The following is a 19835-nucleotide window of genomic DNA, read 5'->3' as shown; positions in this document are numbered from 1 at the left end:
CATAATGACAATGTGAATGTATTTTTTTTTGCAAATGTATTAAAACTAAAAAAATCACATGTACATAAGTATTCACAGACTTTGCTCAATACTTTGATGATGCACTTTTGGCACCAATTACAGCATCAAGTCTTTTAGAATAAGATGCCACAAGCTTGGCAGACCTATCTTTGGGCAGTGTTCTAATTTCCCCAGTAAAAGAAAATGTACAGTGAAAAGTGGCAATTCCAAGAAAATTGGACTGAATAATTTGCATTTATTTTTTTATCCAATGAGCACAAGACCCATGTGCCTAATATGCCAGGAGACTATCGCTGTTATGAACATGTCTGATTTAAAACATCAATATGAGACGAGGAACAGGCATTTTGAAGAGGCATATCCTCAACGTTCAGAGATGAGAATGACAAAATGAAATGCACTGAAATTGGCATATCAACTTACAGTTACAATCCTTATCACATCAATGATGCAATAATTTGGGCAAGCAAGAGAAAAGAAGTCATTCTCAGATGCAGAGATAATAAAAGATTACATGACTGAAGCGAAGGACACAATGTTTGAAGGCAGACAAAAAGAAAACAATTACAGCTAAAACGGCTTCTTGTCCACAAGCAAACGTATAGTTTTGTCCCTGACAACTGAAACTTTTATAAATGCCAGCAAGGGTGAAGAGTTTCAAAGAGCTTTTTGGTTTGTGTCAAAAATAATGCGACATTATCTCATATTTTTAAAATCTTATGAAAATATTGACTTTCAAGTGTTTGCTTCGTTTTGTGCAGCGCATGCTTTTAACATGCTCAGGGGATTAAAGAACATTCTTGATGTTTCCTGAGATCCATGTAATCGTGCGCTGATTTTTAAAGAAAATGCACGTCATTGTACATCTACTACAGTATATCGCAAAACTAAGGTGTTATATAATGCCACCAAATCCGCTTTGGCTGCTTTTTTGGACTTCTTATTGAACATAATGCGCAAGACAGCAGTTGATTGAGATTTTGTGTCGACAGAAACTGTTTTGAAACTACACTCGTTTGGACGGAGATCGTTTAAACACAAGAGAGGTGTCTTTTTTAATTATCCATGTTCCAGTGGACATGACCTTTGGGCAGGGGTTGTTAACATTTTCCAGGTAAAGGACCCCCAAACTGACAGAAAGTTGGAGCAGGGACACCCTCTGTTTATACTATATATATGTTTTTAGTTAAACTGGTCTTAAAAGGTACCATGTTATTGTGCAATACTAATATATTCAAATAATACAGTACAGCGCCACTAATAGCTAGCTGGCAAATAGATCAACAGACAAATGGCTAGCTATCTTAAATGCTAGTATGAATAAAATAAAAACATTCTTTATCCATGATTTTATTTCAAACCAGCAAGGTACAGTGAGTAGGGTGGCTTTGTCACTGCCATTTCTAAATGACACTACAGAGTGTTGGATCAGTGTTAATGTGTATTTAAAGACATTTATATTAGTGGGAAAATTGTGGGTGGAAAATAAATAAATATTTTTTTTTACTTTTTCAAGAGTTTCATCAAACAAAAATATCACGACACTCGCTGCAGTATCTCTGCGGACCCCCGAAGATCTCTGTTTTAAATTCTGCCTTTAACCCAGTGTTTCTCAATTATTTTCTGTTAAGGTTGAAGAAAACATTTGCCTAACATTCAGTGTTTTAACTATGGGAGGAAACCACTGACGTGTTTATTAATTGTGCATTCGGTATACAACCCCTTGAAAAAATTATGGAATCACCAGAGTTGGAGGATGTTAATTTAGTTGTTAAATTTTTTAGGAAAAAAGCAAATAAAAAATATGACACAAAACTATAGCCATTTCAAATGGAGACTTTCAGGCCTTAAGAAACACTAAAATAAATCAAGAATTTAGATTGTGCTAGTCACTGGTCACAGTGGTCAGTAAAGGTTTTGTTTTTAAAACAAGCAGAGTGAAAGAAATATTGAATCACTCAATTTGGAAAAAGAAATAATGGAATTTGAAAAACAAACAAAAACACTACAACACACCACTAGTACTTTGTCGCACCACCTCTGGCTTTTATAACAGCTTGCAGTATCTGAGGCATGGACTTAATGTGTGACAAATATTACTCTTCATCAATCTTGCTCCAATTTTCTTTGACTGCTGTTGTCAGATCAGCTTCACCAGCTGTGAACACTGTTTTTTTTTTTAAAGTTGCGATTTGAAATGACTATAGTTGGATAAACTGAACTTAATTAACATCCCCCAACTCTGGTGATTTCATCATTTTTGCCAGGGAATGTAATTGTACATGCAGTATAGAAAACTAAGTGTCTTCACCTGTATGTATGGCCCATCTCATGAAGAGAGGAGCATCTTTCTCCAAGTCCCAGCCATGCCGAGCAGCGTGCATCCACGGGATCTGGAAGATTCTTTTTTCCTGGAGAGGTATGTCATCATGCACTATCACTTTTTGTGCCTCTTACTGCTACATACAGGCAAAAGCATGTTTTTACAATAAATATCAACTAGATAATTATCGTACCGATATGAGATTATAACATCATATCAATAAATACGATAACGTGCATAAATAGCTTAGATAACCAATTACAAAGAAACACTCCAATAAGGCAAGATTACCCGTACTGTGATTTAGGTGGGTTTGGGTGAAAAAACAAAGTGCTTCCCCTGAGCTCATTGTAAACAAAAATGGCGTCCATTGTTTGGGACTTTTCGCATGCTCTTTGCACAAAATGTTCTACAAACATTCTGCGAGGAGGGAAAAAACATCAATTTTCAACACATCAAACCTTATCAGTCAATCAATTGTGTTTTGAAAGCGTACGAAGACGCCTGCGTTTCCAAAAAAGCTGCCCCAAAGCCAGCTGCAAAGAAATGCCTGAATAAACTACATTTAAGTCTACATTTAGAAAAATAACAGTTATAGATACAGTGCACCCAGAAAGTATTCACAGCGCTTCACTTTTTTCACATTTTGTTATGTCACAGCCTTTTTCCAAAATGGAATAATTTCATATTTGTCCTAAAAATTCCAAACATAAGACCCATAAAATTCCCAAATGTAATAAAAATAAAAAAGATTAAAAAAACACACATACATTAGTATTTACAGTCTTTGCTCAATACTTTGTTGATACCTTTGACAGAAAATACAGCCTCAAGTTTTTTTTAATACGATGCCACAAGCTTGGCACACCTATCTTTGGGCAGTTTTGCCCATTTCTCTTTGCAGCACCACTCAAGCTCCATCAAGTTGAATGAGAAGCGTTGGTTTTCATCCAGGATGTCTCTGTACATTGCTGCATTCATCTTGCCCTCTAACCTGACTGGTCTTCCAGTTCCTGCCACTGAAAACCATCCCCACAGCCTGATGCTTCCACCACCATGCTTCACTGTAGGGATAGTATTGGCCTGGTGATGAGCGGTGCCTGGTTTCCTCCAAACATGACGCCTGGCATTCATGCCAAAGAGTTCAACCTTTGTCTCCTCAGTCCAGATAATTTTGTTTCTCGTGGTCTGAGAGTCTTTCAGGTGAATATTGGCATATATTATTGGCAATATTCTTTTTATTAAGAAATGGCTTCCGTCACGCCACTATATCATACAGGCCTTAAATTCTACAAACTAATATATATTTCTTAAATTCTTATATTTATTTATTTTAGGTTAGCGCCTTGCATGGCAGCTCACGCCATCAGGTGTGAATGTGTGTGTGAATGGGTGAATGTGGAAATACTGTCAAAGCGCTTTGAGTACCTTGAAGGTAGAAAAGCGCTACACAAGAATAACCCATTTATCATTTATTATATTTATTTTTTATTTTTTCCTATGCTATGTATGTGCCTCTTAAGACTTCACTGTCATATTACCTGTAAACTAAACAACATTTATGCAAATCTATCTTTTTGTTGTTTTTGATGGTATTGGCCGGGTTATGAGTGGTGCCTTGTTTCCTCCAAACATGATGCCTGGCATTCATGCCAAATACCGGTAGTTCAATCTGTTTCTCACCAGACCAGAGCATTTTGTTTCTCATGGTCTGAGAGTCTTTCAGGTACATTGTGGCAAACTTTTTATGAAGAAATGGCTTCGGTCAGGCCACTATACCACACAGGCCTGATTGGTGGTTTGCTGCGGAGAAACTGCCCAAAAATAGGTGTGCCGAGCTTGTGGCATCTTATTTGAGGCTGTAATTTCTGCCAAAGGTACATCGAAAAAGTATTGAGTATAGGGTCTGAATACTTATGTAGATGTGTTTTTTATAAATATGCAAATAAAAAATATTCACGTTGCCAATATGGGGTATTGTGTGGATAATTTTGAGGACAAATATCGATTTCTTCGATTTGGGAATAAGGCTGTAACATAACAAATAGTGGAAAAAGTGAAGCGCTGTGAATACTTTCCAGATAATCGGTTATAGGTATCCTTCTTGAGAAGCAGGAAATGAAAGCCTAGTTTTAGCGTCAATATTTCAACTTCTTCCCGTTACTTTACACCAGGGCTATTCAACTAAATTTTTGGGAGACAACATTTGTAGAAAGGGGGACAAGCTTCTCCCTTCCCTATTATTTTTATTTTGTATATTCCTGAGAACCAGGCGCATCCTCTACAATAGTCAAAGTGGGAACCTTTGGGCACCTCACAATTTGATTATGATTCAAAAGTTACGATTTGATTAAAAATCGATTATTGATGCATCTTTAATTTACGTACATTGATGCAGTTTAACATTTCTTTTCATTTCACTAATTAAGCGTTTATCACTTGCAATTAAAAAAAACAACTATTCATTTAGAATAAGAAACAGTTAAATTAATTCCCACAATTAATAAATTAATGAAAATGTGTGCAAAACTGGACTATAAGTGCCTGATAATAAAGGAGCTGATCTGATCTCTTGGTGAAGTGGCTCGCTGCAGTCAGTCAAATTTTAGAACTGTCTGCATTACTTTATTTACAATAAATAAATCGATTAGAGACGTTTACTAATCGATTCTATAATCGTCCATGTCGGAAATGCAATGCATCTAAAAATCAATTATTTCCCCCACCCCCATACAATAGACATTTGATTTTGGTATTGTTTTTGTCCGAGTTACAGGAGTGCTCTGCTGTCTTTAAAGACTTCTGCAAAAAAGGTAGTTAAAGATCATCAGCATGACAGCACACTACACTGTAAAGAAAGTCAGTAAATTTTACGGTAAAAATCAAAGTTGTAGCGTTTTTCCATTTACAGAAACGCACTGTAAAAACAATTATCATATATTTTACAGTAAAAAAAACTGCCATTTTATTTCATAGCAAATATAGCAGTGTAACCATTTTATATTTATGGTAATCTGGTGTAAAACCCTCTGTAAATTAGAAGGTTAATTCTGGCGAGTGAGCTGCCAGTTTTTTAACGTAAAATCTGAATTTTTTTATTTTATTTTTAAGTGTTGTGTTTTTGGATTCTCCTGCAAAAATGTGACTCTCTCCCAGTTTGAACTAAACTCACGGACCTCTTTGAAATGTTTTCATTTCTTTTTCTTTTTTTTTGTGTCGCCTGTTGGAATAGCCATGCTTTACACATATTTGCTCTTTTATTCCATCTTTTATGTGTTTTTTGTAATTGTATTTTTAGAATGTGCCGCAGCCATTAAAATACTAGCAATGCAAATGGCCCCCGGGCCGCAGTTTGGATAGTCCTGCAGTAAGTCAATGAGAAAAAAATCCTAAATAAATTTTATTTAAAATGAACTCAGGTCCAAATAAGTCATTACGTTTCCACAAGTAATATGATGTAAACTCCTCACATGAACTGTATTTTGTGCATTCTAAAGAGGATAGGTGCCAATAAAAGTACTTACTTTGTTTACCCATTTGAGCCCTGGTATCTGACAGGAGTTGATCTGCTCTTCCAGCCACGGCCGCATCCTCATCCTATCCACTGGCATCTTGGGCTGTCAACACACAAACATGTGAACAAAGAACTAACAAGCAACGTCTGCATGCAAAGCTTCAAGAACTGCAAGCAACCATTAAGTGTGATTATTTAATAGCTTCAAATACACACCCTGGATAAATGCCGCAGGTACTGTAAGGAGGCGCTAAAAACTACAACATGGGTGATGGGAGAAGACGCTGTCGAAGTGGAGGCACGTAAATAAGACCGCCCACAAAACGGCGCATAGTGAAAAGACGGTCAGAAAGTGTCTTGAAAAAAGTGGGTAAATGGGGCGGTATAGCTCGGTTGGTAGAGCGGCCGTGCCAGCAACTTGAGGGTTGCGGGTTCGATCCCCACGTCTGCCATCCTAGTCACTGCCGTTGTGTCCTTGGGCAAGACACTTTACCCACCTGCTCCCAGTGCCACCCACACTTGTTTAAATGTAACTTAGATATTGGGTTTCACAATGTCAAGCGCTTTGAGTCACTTGAGAAAAGGCGCTATATAAATGTAATTCACTTCACTAAGACATAATCTATGCAATATTTTGACTAAATAACCACAATTACATGTTATGTAGACCACATTGAGGTGTTTCAAAAGGAGAAACAATTATTTAGATGACCCATTTAAGGCTTGACATAAAAAAATCTCTTCACACTGGTATTGCCTTTAGGAATGTTAAAATGTTACCTAATATCAAAGTTAAGGCTGTTTAAGGAGTATTATTATTATAGAGGTGAGGAAGTTTATTATAGGATGTTTTTTCAAACATGGAGTTTGACTAGGTTTGGTTTAATAGTAGTGTTGTTGTGTGGTCGGATCAAAGTCCGTCAAGCCATAATGCTGTGGCAGTCGCCCAGCAAAATAGCAAAGCATGCCAACAACACTGAACTAGTCAAACAGGGGAAAGACACCGTACTGGAAACATACAACTATTGAAAGTCTCAATGGCTTATGAATATTTCATAGAAGATGTTTATTTTTTTATATTGATATAACAGTTACATTGGACAAACCACATGCAGTGCTTTAGGTTTTACAACAAGAAAATGCTAATTTTCAACACATGTCCATAGGAGGCTCCTAGGATACAGAATATGTGTTAAAATGTTACAAAATATACAAAGAATCAGATTCACAATAACTTAATCCTGTGTACAACTTTGCTCTGATTTCTGCCACAATTTCTGACACTGGTGAAGACGTTTGCCGTTTTAATTCAGTGGGGAGAATGTTCCACAGTCTGGCTGCGCTACAGGAAAAGGTGGACTGTCCAAAAGATGTTTTGAACTTAGGAACCACACAGTCCACACTGACTGAAGATCTGGCGTTACGTCTGCGAGAGCCTTGACGTCTGACAGCCAGATTTGAGACTAGTGATGGCACATGATTAGTTAGACATTTAAAAAAACAATTTCAGATGACATTCAGATTAAGTTTATGGTTAAACCAGAGGTCTTTAACATTTTCCAAACTGACGTAGACATGGAGTGAGGACCCCCCATTTATATAACTTGCATAGCATTGTGTTTTAGATTAAATTGGCCCTAAAAGGACCTTGTTATTGTGCAATACGCACCTGTCATTCCTCGCATTATGATTAAAAAGTTGCATTCTTAAAAGTTGAGTTTTAGTGTAAGTTGGATCTTATTTCTAAAATATACATACATTAACGCCAAAGTCACTCACAATGTACACGCAACACACAAATAAAAAGATTCAATATAAGAATTAAATTAAACAATAATAATTACAAAAATAACTCCTTATGTGAGCCATTTTTGACAATTATTTACATCCAACTTTGTCTCTCTCACAGTCACATCACAATAGTTGCGTCTACTGTACTTTCTTTAACCCTTGTTATCTTTGAGGCGTTTTTACCTTTTTAAAATATTGTCAGGAAGGATAATCTCCTTTTCTACTAGATCTTCTAACAGCACGGAATTAGAAATGGGCGATATGGCCTAAAATATATATTGCAGCCTACTGCGATAACAATATATATCACAATGTATAATTTAGCATATAAATGATAATAGAAGCATTTCGTAAGGGGTTGCAAAGGCTCCTAATTTAACTGCTGAAGTACCGTAATTTCCGGACTATAAGCCGCTACTTTTTCCCCTTGTTCTGGTCCCTGCGGCTTATACAACGGTGCGGCTTATTTACGGCCTGTTCTTCTCCGACACCGATGCAGAGGATTTCGGTGGTTTTAGTACGCAGGAGGAAGACGATGACACAATGATTAAAGACTGACTTTTCATATACCGGTAGGCTGGTTATTTTGATAACGTACAGGCGAGCACTTTGTATTACTTTGCACCGTTGTATTATTTGTACTCTGCACGAATGCTGTTCGCCATGTCAAAGATGTGAAAGTTTGATTGAATGATGGAAAGATTTATTTTTAATAAATGGGACGCTTTGCGTTCCCAAACAGTCATCTCTGTCCCGACGATCCCCTCCGTGGTATCAGGAACCCCTATATACTACGGTAATTACACATCAAAACCCTGCGGCTTATAGTCGGGTGCGGCTTATATATGGAGCAATCTGAATTTCCCCCTAAATTTAGCTGGTGCGGCTTATAGTCAGGTGCGGCTTATAGTCCGGAAATTACGGTATACGGTAACATATTGTGTCAAAACTATTATTAATCTATTTGCTAATTTACTGTTAATAGCTGGTTATTCTCTGTTGTAACATGTTTCTATCTACACTTATGTTCAAATGTAATAAGCACTTATTATTCTGTTGTTTGATACTTTACATAAGTTTTGGGTGATACTACAAATTTGGGTATCGATCCAATACCAAGTAGTTACAGGGGCAGTATTGGTCATACAAATGTTGATACTAACTAATACTTAAAATTTTCAACAGCATTGAATGATTCAATTTAAAACAATTATAATCAGACAAAAACAGGATAGCAGTGAACAATATAAAATATTTAAATAATTTCCTACTATTGGCTCTGATTTAAATCCTTTCGTTTTTGCCCTTAAAGCCCTTGTGTATCCAGGTACTTATTTCCTGAGTTTGTAAACAGTAAGGACAAAAGATTTTGTACAAATAAAACATATTGATCTAATGACTGTAGTATCAAGCATACACTGACTCTATACTTGGCATCGCCGATCCGCCTACTTATGTTTACATTCAAGAGCTCTAGCTTAGCAGATAGCATGGCTTCTCGTATTCTCCTACGGTGTGTAACAAAACATGTTTAGCTATTCCCCGTCCTCCAGAAATAATGATACTTGCAAGAAACTTACTTTATTTGCCTCAATGGAGACCAGGATTAGTTATTTAGGGACGGCTTCACACTGTGGAGCAGGGGTCACCAACCTTTTTGAAACCAAGAGCTACTTCTTGGGTACTGATTAATGCGAAGGGCTACCAGTTTGATACACACTTAAATAAATTGCCAGAAATAGCCAATTTGCTCAATTTACCTTTAACTATGTTATTATTAATAATTAATTATATTTATCTTTGTGGAAACACTGATCATCTTAATGATTTCTCACAATAAATATATATAGAAACAGATAAATATCAATATGCAACACTTTATTTTTATATTTTATCCAAGTGCACATTTTTCAAATTGAACATTTTCAAATGATCACTTCTAAGACAGTCTTGTGAAATCACAATATCCCATTTTAACTAGCTGGCTACTAAAAAATTTTAACAAATCATGAATTACTTTGCACCATGTTTGTACAAATAATAACTCATGTAAAATACAAAAGTCAACTCTCAGATTTTTAAATAAATCATGGCGAAGTTGGTAGAGTGGCTGTGCCAGCAATCAGAGTGTTGCTGGTTACTGGGGTTCAATCCCCACCTTCTACCTTCCTAGTCACGTCCGTTGTGTCCTTGGGCAAGACACTTCACCCTTTGCCTCTGATGGCTGCTGGTTAGCGCCTTGCATGGCAGCTCCCGCCATCAGTGTGTGAATGTGTGTGTGAATGGGTAAATGTGGAAATACTGTCAAAGCGCTTTGAGTACATTGAAGGTAGAAAAGCGCTATACTATATTGTCATTTATTTATTATGTCACACTTTGAACTGGACACCAAATCTGTTATCTGTTTCTTTGTCAGTTAGTGAAGACCAAGTCTTTAAAATATTTTCTTGGATTTTCAAATTCTATTTGAGTTCTGTCTCTCTTAGAATCAAAAATGTCGAGCAAAGCGAGCTAGTAAATAAATACAATTTAAAAAATAGAGGCAGCTCACTGGTAAGTGCTGCTATTTGAGCTATTTTTAGAACAGGCCAGCGGGCTACTCATCTGGTCCTTACGGGCTACCTGGTGCCCGCGGGCACCGCGTTGGTGACCCCTGCTGTGGAGGGACGTTAGCCACGAGCTCACTAGCAAGGACGCTATTGTGCATTGAGAACACAGTTGTCGTGTCGTTGATAAATTAGCGGGACACAGCTAGGATATTTCATCAACATGCATTATCATGATATAATAACAGTAATACAAGCTATATTGTCTGCCAAATTTATATAATTAAAATTGAATATTATCTATATCAGTGTTTCTCAACCTTTTTTGAGCCAAGGCACATTTTTTGCGTTGAAAAAATCCGGAGGCACACCACCAGCAGATATCATTAAAAAACGAAACACAATTGACAGTAAAAAGTTGTTGTCGCAATTGTTGGGTATGACTTTAAACCATAACCAACCATGCATCACTAAAGCTCTTGTCTCAAAGTTGGTGTACTGTCACGACCTGTCACATCACGCCGTGACTTATTTTGAGTTTTTTGCTGTTTTCCTTTGTGTAATGTTTTAGTTCTTGTCTTGCGCTCCTATTTTGGTTGCTTTTTCTCTTTTTTTTGTATTTTCCTGTAGCAGTTTCATGTCTTCCTTTGAGCGATATTTCCCGCATCTACTTTGTTTTAGCAATCAAGAATATTTCAGTTGTCTTTATCCTTCTTTGTGTGGACATTGTTGATTGTCATGTCATGTTCGGATGTACATTGTGGACTCTGTCTCTGCTCCACAGTAAGTCTTTGCTGTCGTCCAGCATTCTGTTTTTGTTTACTTTGTAGCCAGTTCAGTTTTAGCCTTCCCTAAGCTTCAATGCCTTTTCTTAGGGGCACTCACCTTTTGTTTATTTTTGGTTTAAGCATTAGACACCTTTTTACCTTCACACTGCCTCCCGCTGTTTCCGACAGCTACAAAGCAATTAGCTACCGGCTGCCACCTACTGATATAGAAGAGTATTACACGGTTACGCTGCCGAGCTCTAGACAGCACAGACACTCAACAACAACACATCATTTGCAGACTATAATTACTGGTTTGTAAAAAAAAAAAAGTGAACCCAAATAGGTAAAATTACATAATTAAAGTTAAAGTACCAATGATTGTCACACACACACACTAGGTGTGGTGAAATTTGTCCTCTGCATTTGACCCATCCCCTTGTTCACCCCCTGGCAGGTGAGGGGAGCAGTGGGCAGCAGCGGTGGCCGCGCCCGGGAATAATTTTTGGTGCTTTAACCCTTAACCTCCCACAGCACACCAGACTGTATCTAACGGCACACTAGTGTGCCGCGGCACACAGTGGTTGAAAAACACTGATCTATATCACACAACCATACACTGAATAAATCATCACTCTAGCTTTCATGAACATTAATACTCTATCTTAAATGAAAATCACAGTTGTGGTAGTGAAGAAATAGGGGAACAAAAGAGCAACTACGGCTTGGCTCGGTTGGGAGAGTGGCCGTACCAGATTCGACCCCTGGCTTCATTCATCCGAGTCACGTTGGTTGTGTTTTTGGGCAAGACATTTCCTGATGGGTTGTGGTTAGGGCCTTGCATGGCATCTCCCGCCATCAGGGTGTGAATGTATGGGTGGATGTGGAAATAGTGTCAAAGCGCTTTGAGTACCTTGAACTAGAAAAGCACTATACAAGTATTACTTTTGGTGGCCATTTATCTTTTCATGACATTTTTTTTCATGGCATACTGCTGCACGGAAGACACAATGAAGTCCATAAAATTTTCTAAAAAAGTGACGATGATGCAAATCTTCATTTAACGGCCCATTTATCTGTTCACTACAGTATTTTTGATTACCGTATTTTTTGGACTATAAGTCGCAGTTTTTTTTCATAGTTCGGCCGGGGGTGCGACTTATACTCATGAGCGACTTATGTGTGAAATTATTAACACATTACCGTAAAATATCAAATAATATTATTTAGCTCATTCACATAAGAGACTAGACGTATAAGATTTCATCGGATTTAGCGATTAGGAGTGACAGATTGTTTGGTAAACATATAGCATGTTCTATATGTTATAGTTATTTGGATGACTCTTACCATAATATGTTACGTTAACATACCCGGCACGTTCTCAGTTGGTTATTTATGCGTCGTCTAACGTACACTTATTCAGCCTGTTGTTCACTATTCTTTTTTTTTTTTAATTTGCCCTTCAAATGTCTATTCTTGGTGTTGGGTTTTATCAAATAAATTTCCAACAAAAATGCGACTTATACTCCAGTGCGACTTATATATGTTTTTTTTCCTTCTTTATTATGCATTTTCGGCCGGTGCGACTTATACTCCGGAGCGACTTATACTCCGAAAAATACGGTAATGATAATGTGTATTTAAAGTGAGGCTGACAAATTCAATGCATTAGTGGCAAAGTATGCTTTAAAATACACAACAGCTTGATTTAAGCTAAAACGGTTAGCAATTTTGAGCAAATTCAAGTAAACCATTTAAAAGTGCTTGTTTGACCTTTTGACAATAAAGTTACTTTGAGCCAAAATATATTGTACTTGTTTAAACTTAAACGCAAGTTATTTACTGCAAATAATCAGATCTGATTTTGAAAATTAATTACTTGACAGCACCCCCAGTACCTCCACTGACACCCTTGCGGTCGCGAACGGCCAGTTGAAGACCTCTGCGTTAAACCACTAACTTGTTTTGGACCGCCATACCAAGATTGCACAACACTGTATGGGGAATTCACTGTTTTTGCAAAATAAGCAGGAAGATCAAACACACCCAGACATGAACAATTAATATACACACATTTCAGGACGTTTGCATGACTACAAATTATATATGTTCACTGGAAACACAGTAAGCCAACAAACATTAAGACTTACGTTGTAGTTTTATAATTGCCACTAAAACAGTAAATGGCGTGACACATTTGAGAAGTCTACAACGATTCTGCGAACGACTACAAACTGTGAACGCACCACGAACGTCGTTCTACAGTAGAAGTTTATTACAACAGCGTGACAAGTTCAACCAAGCTTTGCAGCTCTCCCGCACAAACGAAACAAGCTAACCCCCAAAAGTGAAAATAAAAGCTCAGGCGAGTGAATAAAAGGCAAGAGAGAAAGTAAAAGACGTCATTTGGCTTACAGGGCAAGCAAGGCGCAGTTACGTCGCCCAGCTTGGTAACATTTAGCGGCGGGGAAATGCGGAAGTTACCTGGTGACTTTGGACAGCTCGGAGCTTCTGCCAAAATAACACGATGGTGGCGATATGTTTGAATATTGTACTGGCTGCAGGGAAAAGTGAGAGCGTCGTTAGGTTTTGTTTCTGGTCCAGAGCGAAAGCAAAACAAGAAGGTTAACTCGGGAAGTGGAAATCCCCCTCCTACTTCTGTGTGGCTCTTTCGAGCCGCGGCGCGGAAGTGAGCAGCCAGGAGAAGGGGGGCGAGAGGAGCTTGATCCAAAGGTCGACAGGAGCGATACCGGGGGCAGCTGCGACCGGTTCGATACTTACTTGACAACATTTATCGTTTATTTTCACCTGCTTTAAACGCCTTTATGTGTTGTTTATATATGATATTGTCGATATTAGAATGAGAACCAAAGGAATGTTGACCTTTATTGTAGAAAAATTAAATTACAACAAAAATGTGTTGTTGATATTGTAACATTGATGTATTAAAACTGGGGGCGAAAATAAAATGAACGAGAAACAATAATAGTTTTTTTTCTTGACTAACAATTGTTGGACCCCGACTTAAACAAGTTGAAAAACTTATTCGGGTGTTACCATTTAGTGGTCAATTGTACGGAATATGTACTTCACTGTGCAACCTACTAATAAAAGTCTCAATCAATCAAAAAAGCCCCCCTCTCCTTCATGGGAGGGGGGGGGCACAGGTTCAGTGGCCACGGATGAAGCGCTGGCTGTCCAAAGTCGGGACCCGGGGTGGACCGCTCGCCTGTGCATCGGTTGGGGACGTATCTGCGCTGCTGACCTGTCTCCACTCGGGATGGTCTCCTGCTGGCCCCACTATGGACTGGACTCTCACTGTTATGTTAGATCCACTGTGGACTGGACTCTCACAATATTATGCTAGATCCACTTGACGTCCATTGCACTGGTCGCCCAGGGGGGTCCCCACATCTGTGGTCCCTTCCGAGGTTTCTTATTGTCTCATTGGGTTGAGTTTTTCCTTGCCCTGATGTGGGATCTGAGCCGAGGATGTCATTGTGGCTTGTGCAGCCCTTTGAGACACTGGTGATTTAGGCTATATAAGTAAGCATTGATTGATTGACTGTGTTTACCTTTTTAATCAAACAATTTATGTAATGTAATATAATTCCTTTCTTTTTTTGTATGTTTATTTTGTTACATTTATGTACTAAATTGTAAACAAAATATATTTGGAGGCAAACATTATTTAAATGAAAAAAAAAGTGTTTTTATGGTCTTATTTTGTTTTTAATCATACAATTGTAGGTATTAAGGGATTATTTATTTTTGTTAATATCGTTACATTTATATACAGTATATAAATATTTGGGGACAAAATTGATTTGAATGAAAACAAATATTTTGTTGTTTACTCATTATGCTCTGATGACCTTTTTAATCAAACAATGTGATAAAATGGGAATAATTTATTTTATTGTTGATATTGTTAGATTTATGCATTAAATTATTATTTTTTTATATTTGGAGGCAAAAATTATCTGGAGGAGAACCAATGGTAGTTTTTGTATAGTAATAAAATATATTAAGTTAATTTTTTGTTTTGTATTTGGTACATCGTCATATGTTGTTATATAAATACAGGTGCATCCAAATCAATTTAAATGTGCTGCAGAAGTTTTTTGTTTTAAAAGGGAACTACACTTTTGGGGGAATTTTGCTTATCGTTCACAATCATTATGTCATTACATGACGAAGGATGGATTTTTTTAATATGCATTCTAAACATGAAATAAATGTAAATGAAAATCTGCTTACAGCGGAGCTAATGGGAGGCCCTCTATTCTGCCCATAAAATCCAATAGATAGCAATTCAAAAATACTCCATTTGCATTTTGTGACTTGAATATTAACCAAGTATCAATGATATTGTTATTATAGGCGGGAACGCAGACAAACTATTTATAGCTGAGACGTGATCACTACTGTGTGTGCCTATGTTTACAACATCGAGTGGTCTGCTGCTTTCTCACTTCCTTGCTTGAGGAAGTTTATTCTACATCATATATCTTGCCTCTCACCTAGAAAGTAGATGGCTGAGCACGTACTCCGACAAGTTGGTACACTTTGACGGCCTTTTAGGACCCGGACATGGGGAGAACGACACAAAGAGACACTTGGTGTGTCAACCCCCCCACCCTCGTTCCTTCGCAAGGATTATGAGTAATTTTTCATCTACACTTGAATATGTGAACATCCCAGCAGTCTGCATCCTAATGACAGCAGACCTTGTACAGCATGTGATGTTGTATTATGTTCATAAAGTCTGCAGTGAGTAATAATCCATTCATCCATCCATTTTCTACAGCTTGTTCCTCTTGGGGTACCGAAGGGTGGCTGGAGCCTATCACAGCTGCATTCAGGTGGAAGGCAGGGTACACCCTGGACAAGTCGCAACCTCATCAATGCACCGTTTATGCTTATAATAATCAAAATACGTAAACAGCAGTGGTGTGCCGTCAGGGCCAGCAAGACTTTCTCTGCTGGCCTAACATAACCAGAAATCATAATCATAATTAAAGATAAAAAACAATTTTTATTTACTTTCCCTAAATATCTAAAGTTATTCATATTCTCTTCACGTCATATTATGCTCCTTCCAATGCTGTTGTTTTTAGTTTAGAGTTTGTATCCAATCAGAATTCAGCTAGCTTGTGTTGCCATGCTGTACCAAATCTGCCTGGTGCCTTCAGACTCAACAATGCGGGCGTCTTTGCACTGTAAGTGAACGGACACATAGAGGGGATAGACAATTGCGATAGCCAATCAGAGCACGAGTTGTTGTCCGTAAGGCCTTCTAGCTGGCCTAACGCTGTGATTGGATATACACTTGGGAGTCCCAAGTGTGTATCCAATCACAAGTTGAGAAAACAGAACCAGAACCATACGAGCCATAGAAAGCCACATAAAACTCACCGGTACAATAACCACAAAGATAAAGTGTTTATCCTATAAATCCGCTGTCGACAGACGAAGCCAAGCAATGCAGGTTTAGCGAGCGGTGCACGCTCCCGCGAAGAAACCAATTTTTGGCATGCATTCACATTTTGGCACAACACTGGCAGCGAAATGGTTTGCCTGCCAAATTGTTCAAACATTTGATTTCTTAATTTTTTCATGTTTAATTTTTTTTATCCAATTCTTTTAATTTTGACAGTACCACATACAATATATTTTAATTGCTGAAGCGGGTTTATTGAATGGTAAATGCGCTGAAAAATAGACCCTTTTGTACGCTGTTGAGGGGGTTCAGAATTCGGACATCACTGAAGGCGTAGGTGAGAAACGCACGGCCCGCCACTGGTAAACATTAAATGTTATTATAAACGTGCCTGTTACTACATTACATATACCTGTATACTTACATCATGTCCATAAAACCTTAATGGAGGTGTTTGGATGTTTTTTAGGGGCTTTATGGGCAGAATTGAGCGGCTCCCTATAGGCTCCATTGTAAGTGGACTTTTAATACTGTTTATTTAATACTTAGAATGCAAAAAAAAAAAAGAAATCATCCGTCATCATGTATTTCATAATGATTGTGAACAATAGGCAAAATTCCAAAAAAGGGCAGTTCCTCTTTAAATTAAGTAAGATGCTGACAAAGATCAATTAAAGACTCACTAATACAGTGAAAAGCTGTTAAATCATTTTTGTTATGTGAAAAGTTTTAGCATTTTTTAAAACAAATGCGGGATTGCTAGTTTATTCATTTTTCAAAAATATTGCATTTTGAAAATGTGTGCATAATCAAAATGTTTTTTGATTAACTTTTTGGGGCCAACATAAACTTTATTATGTATTATATTTATTATATATTAAAGGCAAACTCACAACTGTTTAAAAATCTTAAAATGTCCATCCATCCATTTCTACCGCATGCCCCTTTCACGGTTGCGATAAGGATGACGGAGTGGGGGAGCCTATCCCAGCTGCACTCGGGCGGAAAGTTGGGGTACACCCTGGACAAGTCGCCACCTCATCGTAGGGCCAACACAGATAGACAACATTCACACTCACAACATATATCAGCAACATATCATTTCAAACAGGCAAATTCCCAGATAAAATGAAAATAGCAAAAATCGTACCGATTTATAAGACTGCATGAGACAAACACCAGTTTACAAACTACAGACCTGTTTCTCTACTTCCACACGTTCCTAAAATCATTGAAAAACTGTTTAACAACAGATTAGACAAATTCATAAAGAAAAACTAAACACTCACAGACAACCAATACGAATACAGAGCCAACATCTCAACGTCAATGGCATTCATCGAAATAACGTAAGAGATCACAAATGCAATAGATAGTAAAAAATGTGCTGCTGCAGTTTGTGGGTTTAACAAAAGCATTTGACACAATTAATCACAGCATCTTAATAAACAAATTAGAACGGTATGGCATCAGAGGGTTGGTCTTGAACTGGATAAGAAGCTACTTAACCAACAGGAAGCTATACTTAAAGATAGGCGAACACACTTCCACAGAGCTAAAAATATATTGTGGTGTACCTCAGGGACCAATACTCAGACATACATTGTTCAATCTCGATATAAATGACATTTGTAAAGTTACAAAGGACTTAAAGTTAGTATTATTTGCAGATGATACAACAGCATTTTGTTCAGGAGAGAACATACAGAAGATAATACAAATAATAACAGAAGAAATTAACACATTAAAAAGATGGTTTGACAAAAACAGACAATCTTTTAATGTCAGTAAGACTAAAATAATGCTATTTGGTAACAGTAGAAGAGAAAGTCAAACACAAATACAGATAGACCGAGTAAATATTGAAAGGGTAAAAGAAAACACATTTTTGGGTGTAATAATAGATGACACAATTGATTGGAAATCTCATGTAAAAAATATGCAACATAAAGTAGCAAGAAACACGTCAAGAATGAATAAAGCAAAACATGTTCTGGACCAAAAATCACTTCATATTCTCTACTGTTCACTAGTGTTACCATATCTGAGTTATTGTGTAGAAATATGGGGAAATAACTGCAAAAGTGCGCTTCATTGACTAACTGTGTTACAAAAAAGATCAATTAGAAAAATACATACAGGTAATGTTGGATGTAGCGAACATACGAACCCTTTATTTATTAAATCACAATTATTGATATTCAACCATTTGGTGCATTTACAGCTACAATTATGTACAGAGTAAACTATAACCTGCTACCCAAGAACATACAACAATTCTTCTCAACAAAAGAGGAGAAATATAACCATAGAGGAAAATCTAATTTAAAACATTTGTATGCTCGTACAACACTTAAGACCTGTATTATATCAATATGTGGAATTAAATTATGGAACTGATTAACCAAAGTAATCAACTACAAGTGTTCACAAAGTACACAGAACAAGAATTAGGATGAACATCTCAAAGCCTTTTTTTTATTGAGACAAGGATGATTTATGTATTTAATATTTGTTTGCTTACTTTGGGGTTTTATTTATTTATTATTTATTCACTGTTTTGTTACAGAGAACAAGGACATTGGATAAAATTGCTATAGTATGAAAAGGGGTAGGATTAAATACGCTCTGCTTCTTCCTACTCCTTTTTGGACCTGCTGTAATCAAACAACTGGAATTGTGTGATATACATTGTATCGTATGCATGTTCCAAATAAACTAAAACTGAACTGAACACACTTGGGCCAATTTAGTGTTGCCAATCAACCTATCTCCAGATAACGTTGGAGGTATAAGTATTGGTATTGGCAAAACTTCACCTGTATTAACTTAATATCGCATCGATAGATACATTTTCCGTATCGCCGAAGCCGGTGGAACCTTCAACACAACTAAATAATGACACATCCACCACACGCATCGCTGAGCTCTTTCTAAGTTATTATACAAAACTGTCTATCTTTACATGTTTGTACTTTTTGAGTAAACTAAAAAAACAATATATGTGCGCCAAGATAGACGATCTTTGTGTTCGATTTCATTTTCACTTCCTGCCGTCTGCGTCTTCTCGTTTCTGCAGGAAACGAAAGTTATCGAGTTATAAATACCACATAGTTCCACTGCAATGCAGTTATTTGTGACTCACACATAAATACATATATTTACTAAATACATCAACGTGTAACAGAATCTTGTTTTTATTGTGTGTAGTTATTGCAGGAAGTGTTATGACGTAACCCGGGCGAGGTCTGATCATTAAGGTTGAGGACCAAGTACAATGGTTAGGGTTAGAGTTTGTTTCGAACATGTAAAAGGAAAATATCAGAATAATTCATATTTAAAATGAATTATTTTGACAGTTAAAATCAGTGTTTTGAGAGACATCAGTTAGTACTAATATCGTTTCATAAATTGAAATTGAAGAAGA

General features: G+C 37.2%; 1 protein-coding gene across 1 annotated transcript in view; it reads right to left on the bottom strand.

The window, feature by feature from the left end:
- irf2b (interferon regulatory factor 2b) overlaps positions 1-13666 on the bottom strand; it is a 38884-nt gene extending 25218 nt beyond the window's left edge. The window contains exons 1-3 of the mRNA XM_062045316.1: positions 13450-13666; positions 5869-5961; positions 2333-2432 (exon numbers count right to left, since the gene is read on the bottom strand). Of these exons, the coding sequence (XP_061901300.1) occupies positions 2333-2432; positions 5869-5955 (187 nt within the window). The 5' untranslated portion in view covers positions 5956-5961; positions 13450-13666. The remainder of the gene's footprint in view (positions 1-2332; positions 2433-5868; positions 5962-13449) is intronic.
- Between the last annotated feature and the right edge of the window lie 6169 nt (positions 13667-19835).

Source organism: Entelurus aequoreus, linkage group LG04, assembly GCF_033978785.1.
Source record: "Entelurus aequoreus isolate RoL-2023_Sb linkage group LG04, RoL_Eaeq_v1.1, whole genome shotgun sequence".
NCBI classification, from domain to species: Eukaryota; Metazoa; Chordata; class Actinopteri; order Syngnathiformes; family Syngnathidae; genus Entelurus; species Entelurus aequoreus.
This window is presented reverse-complemented; position numbering and strand designations above follow the sequence as displayed.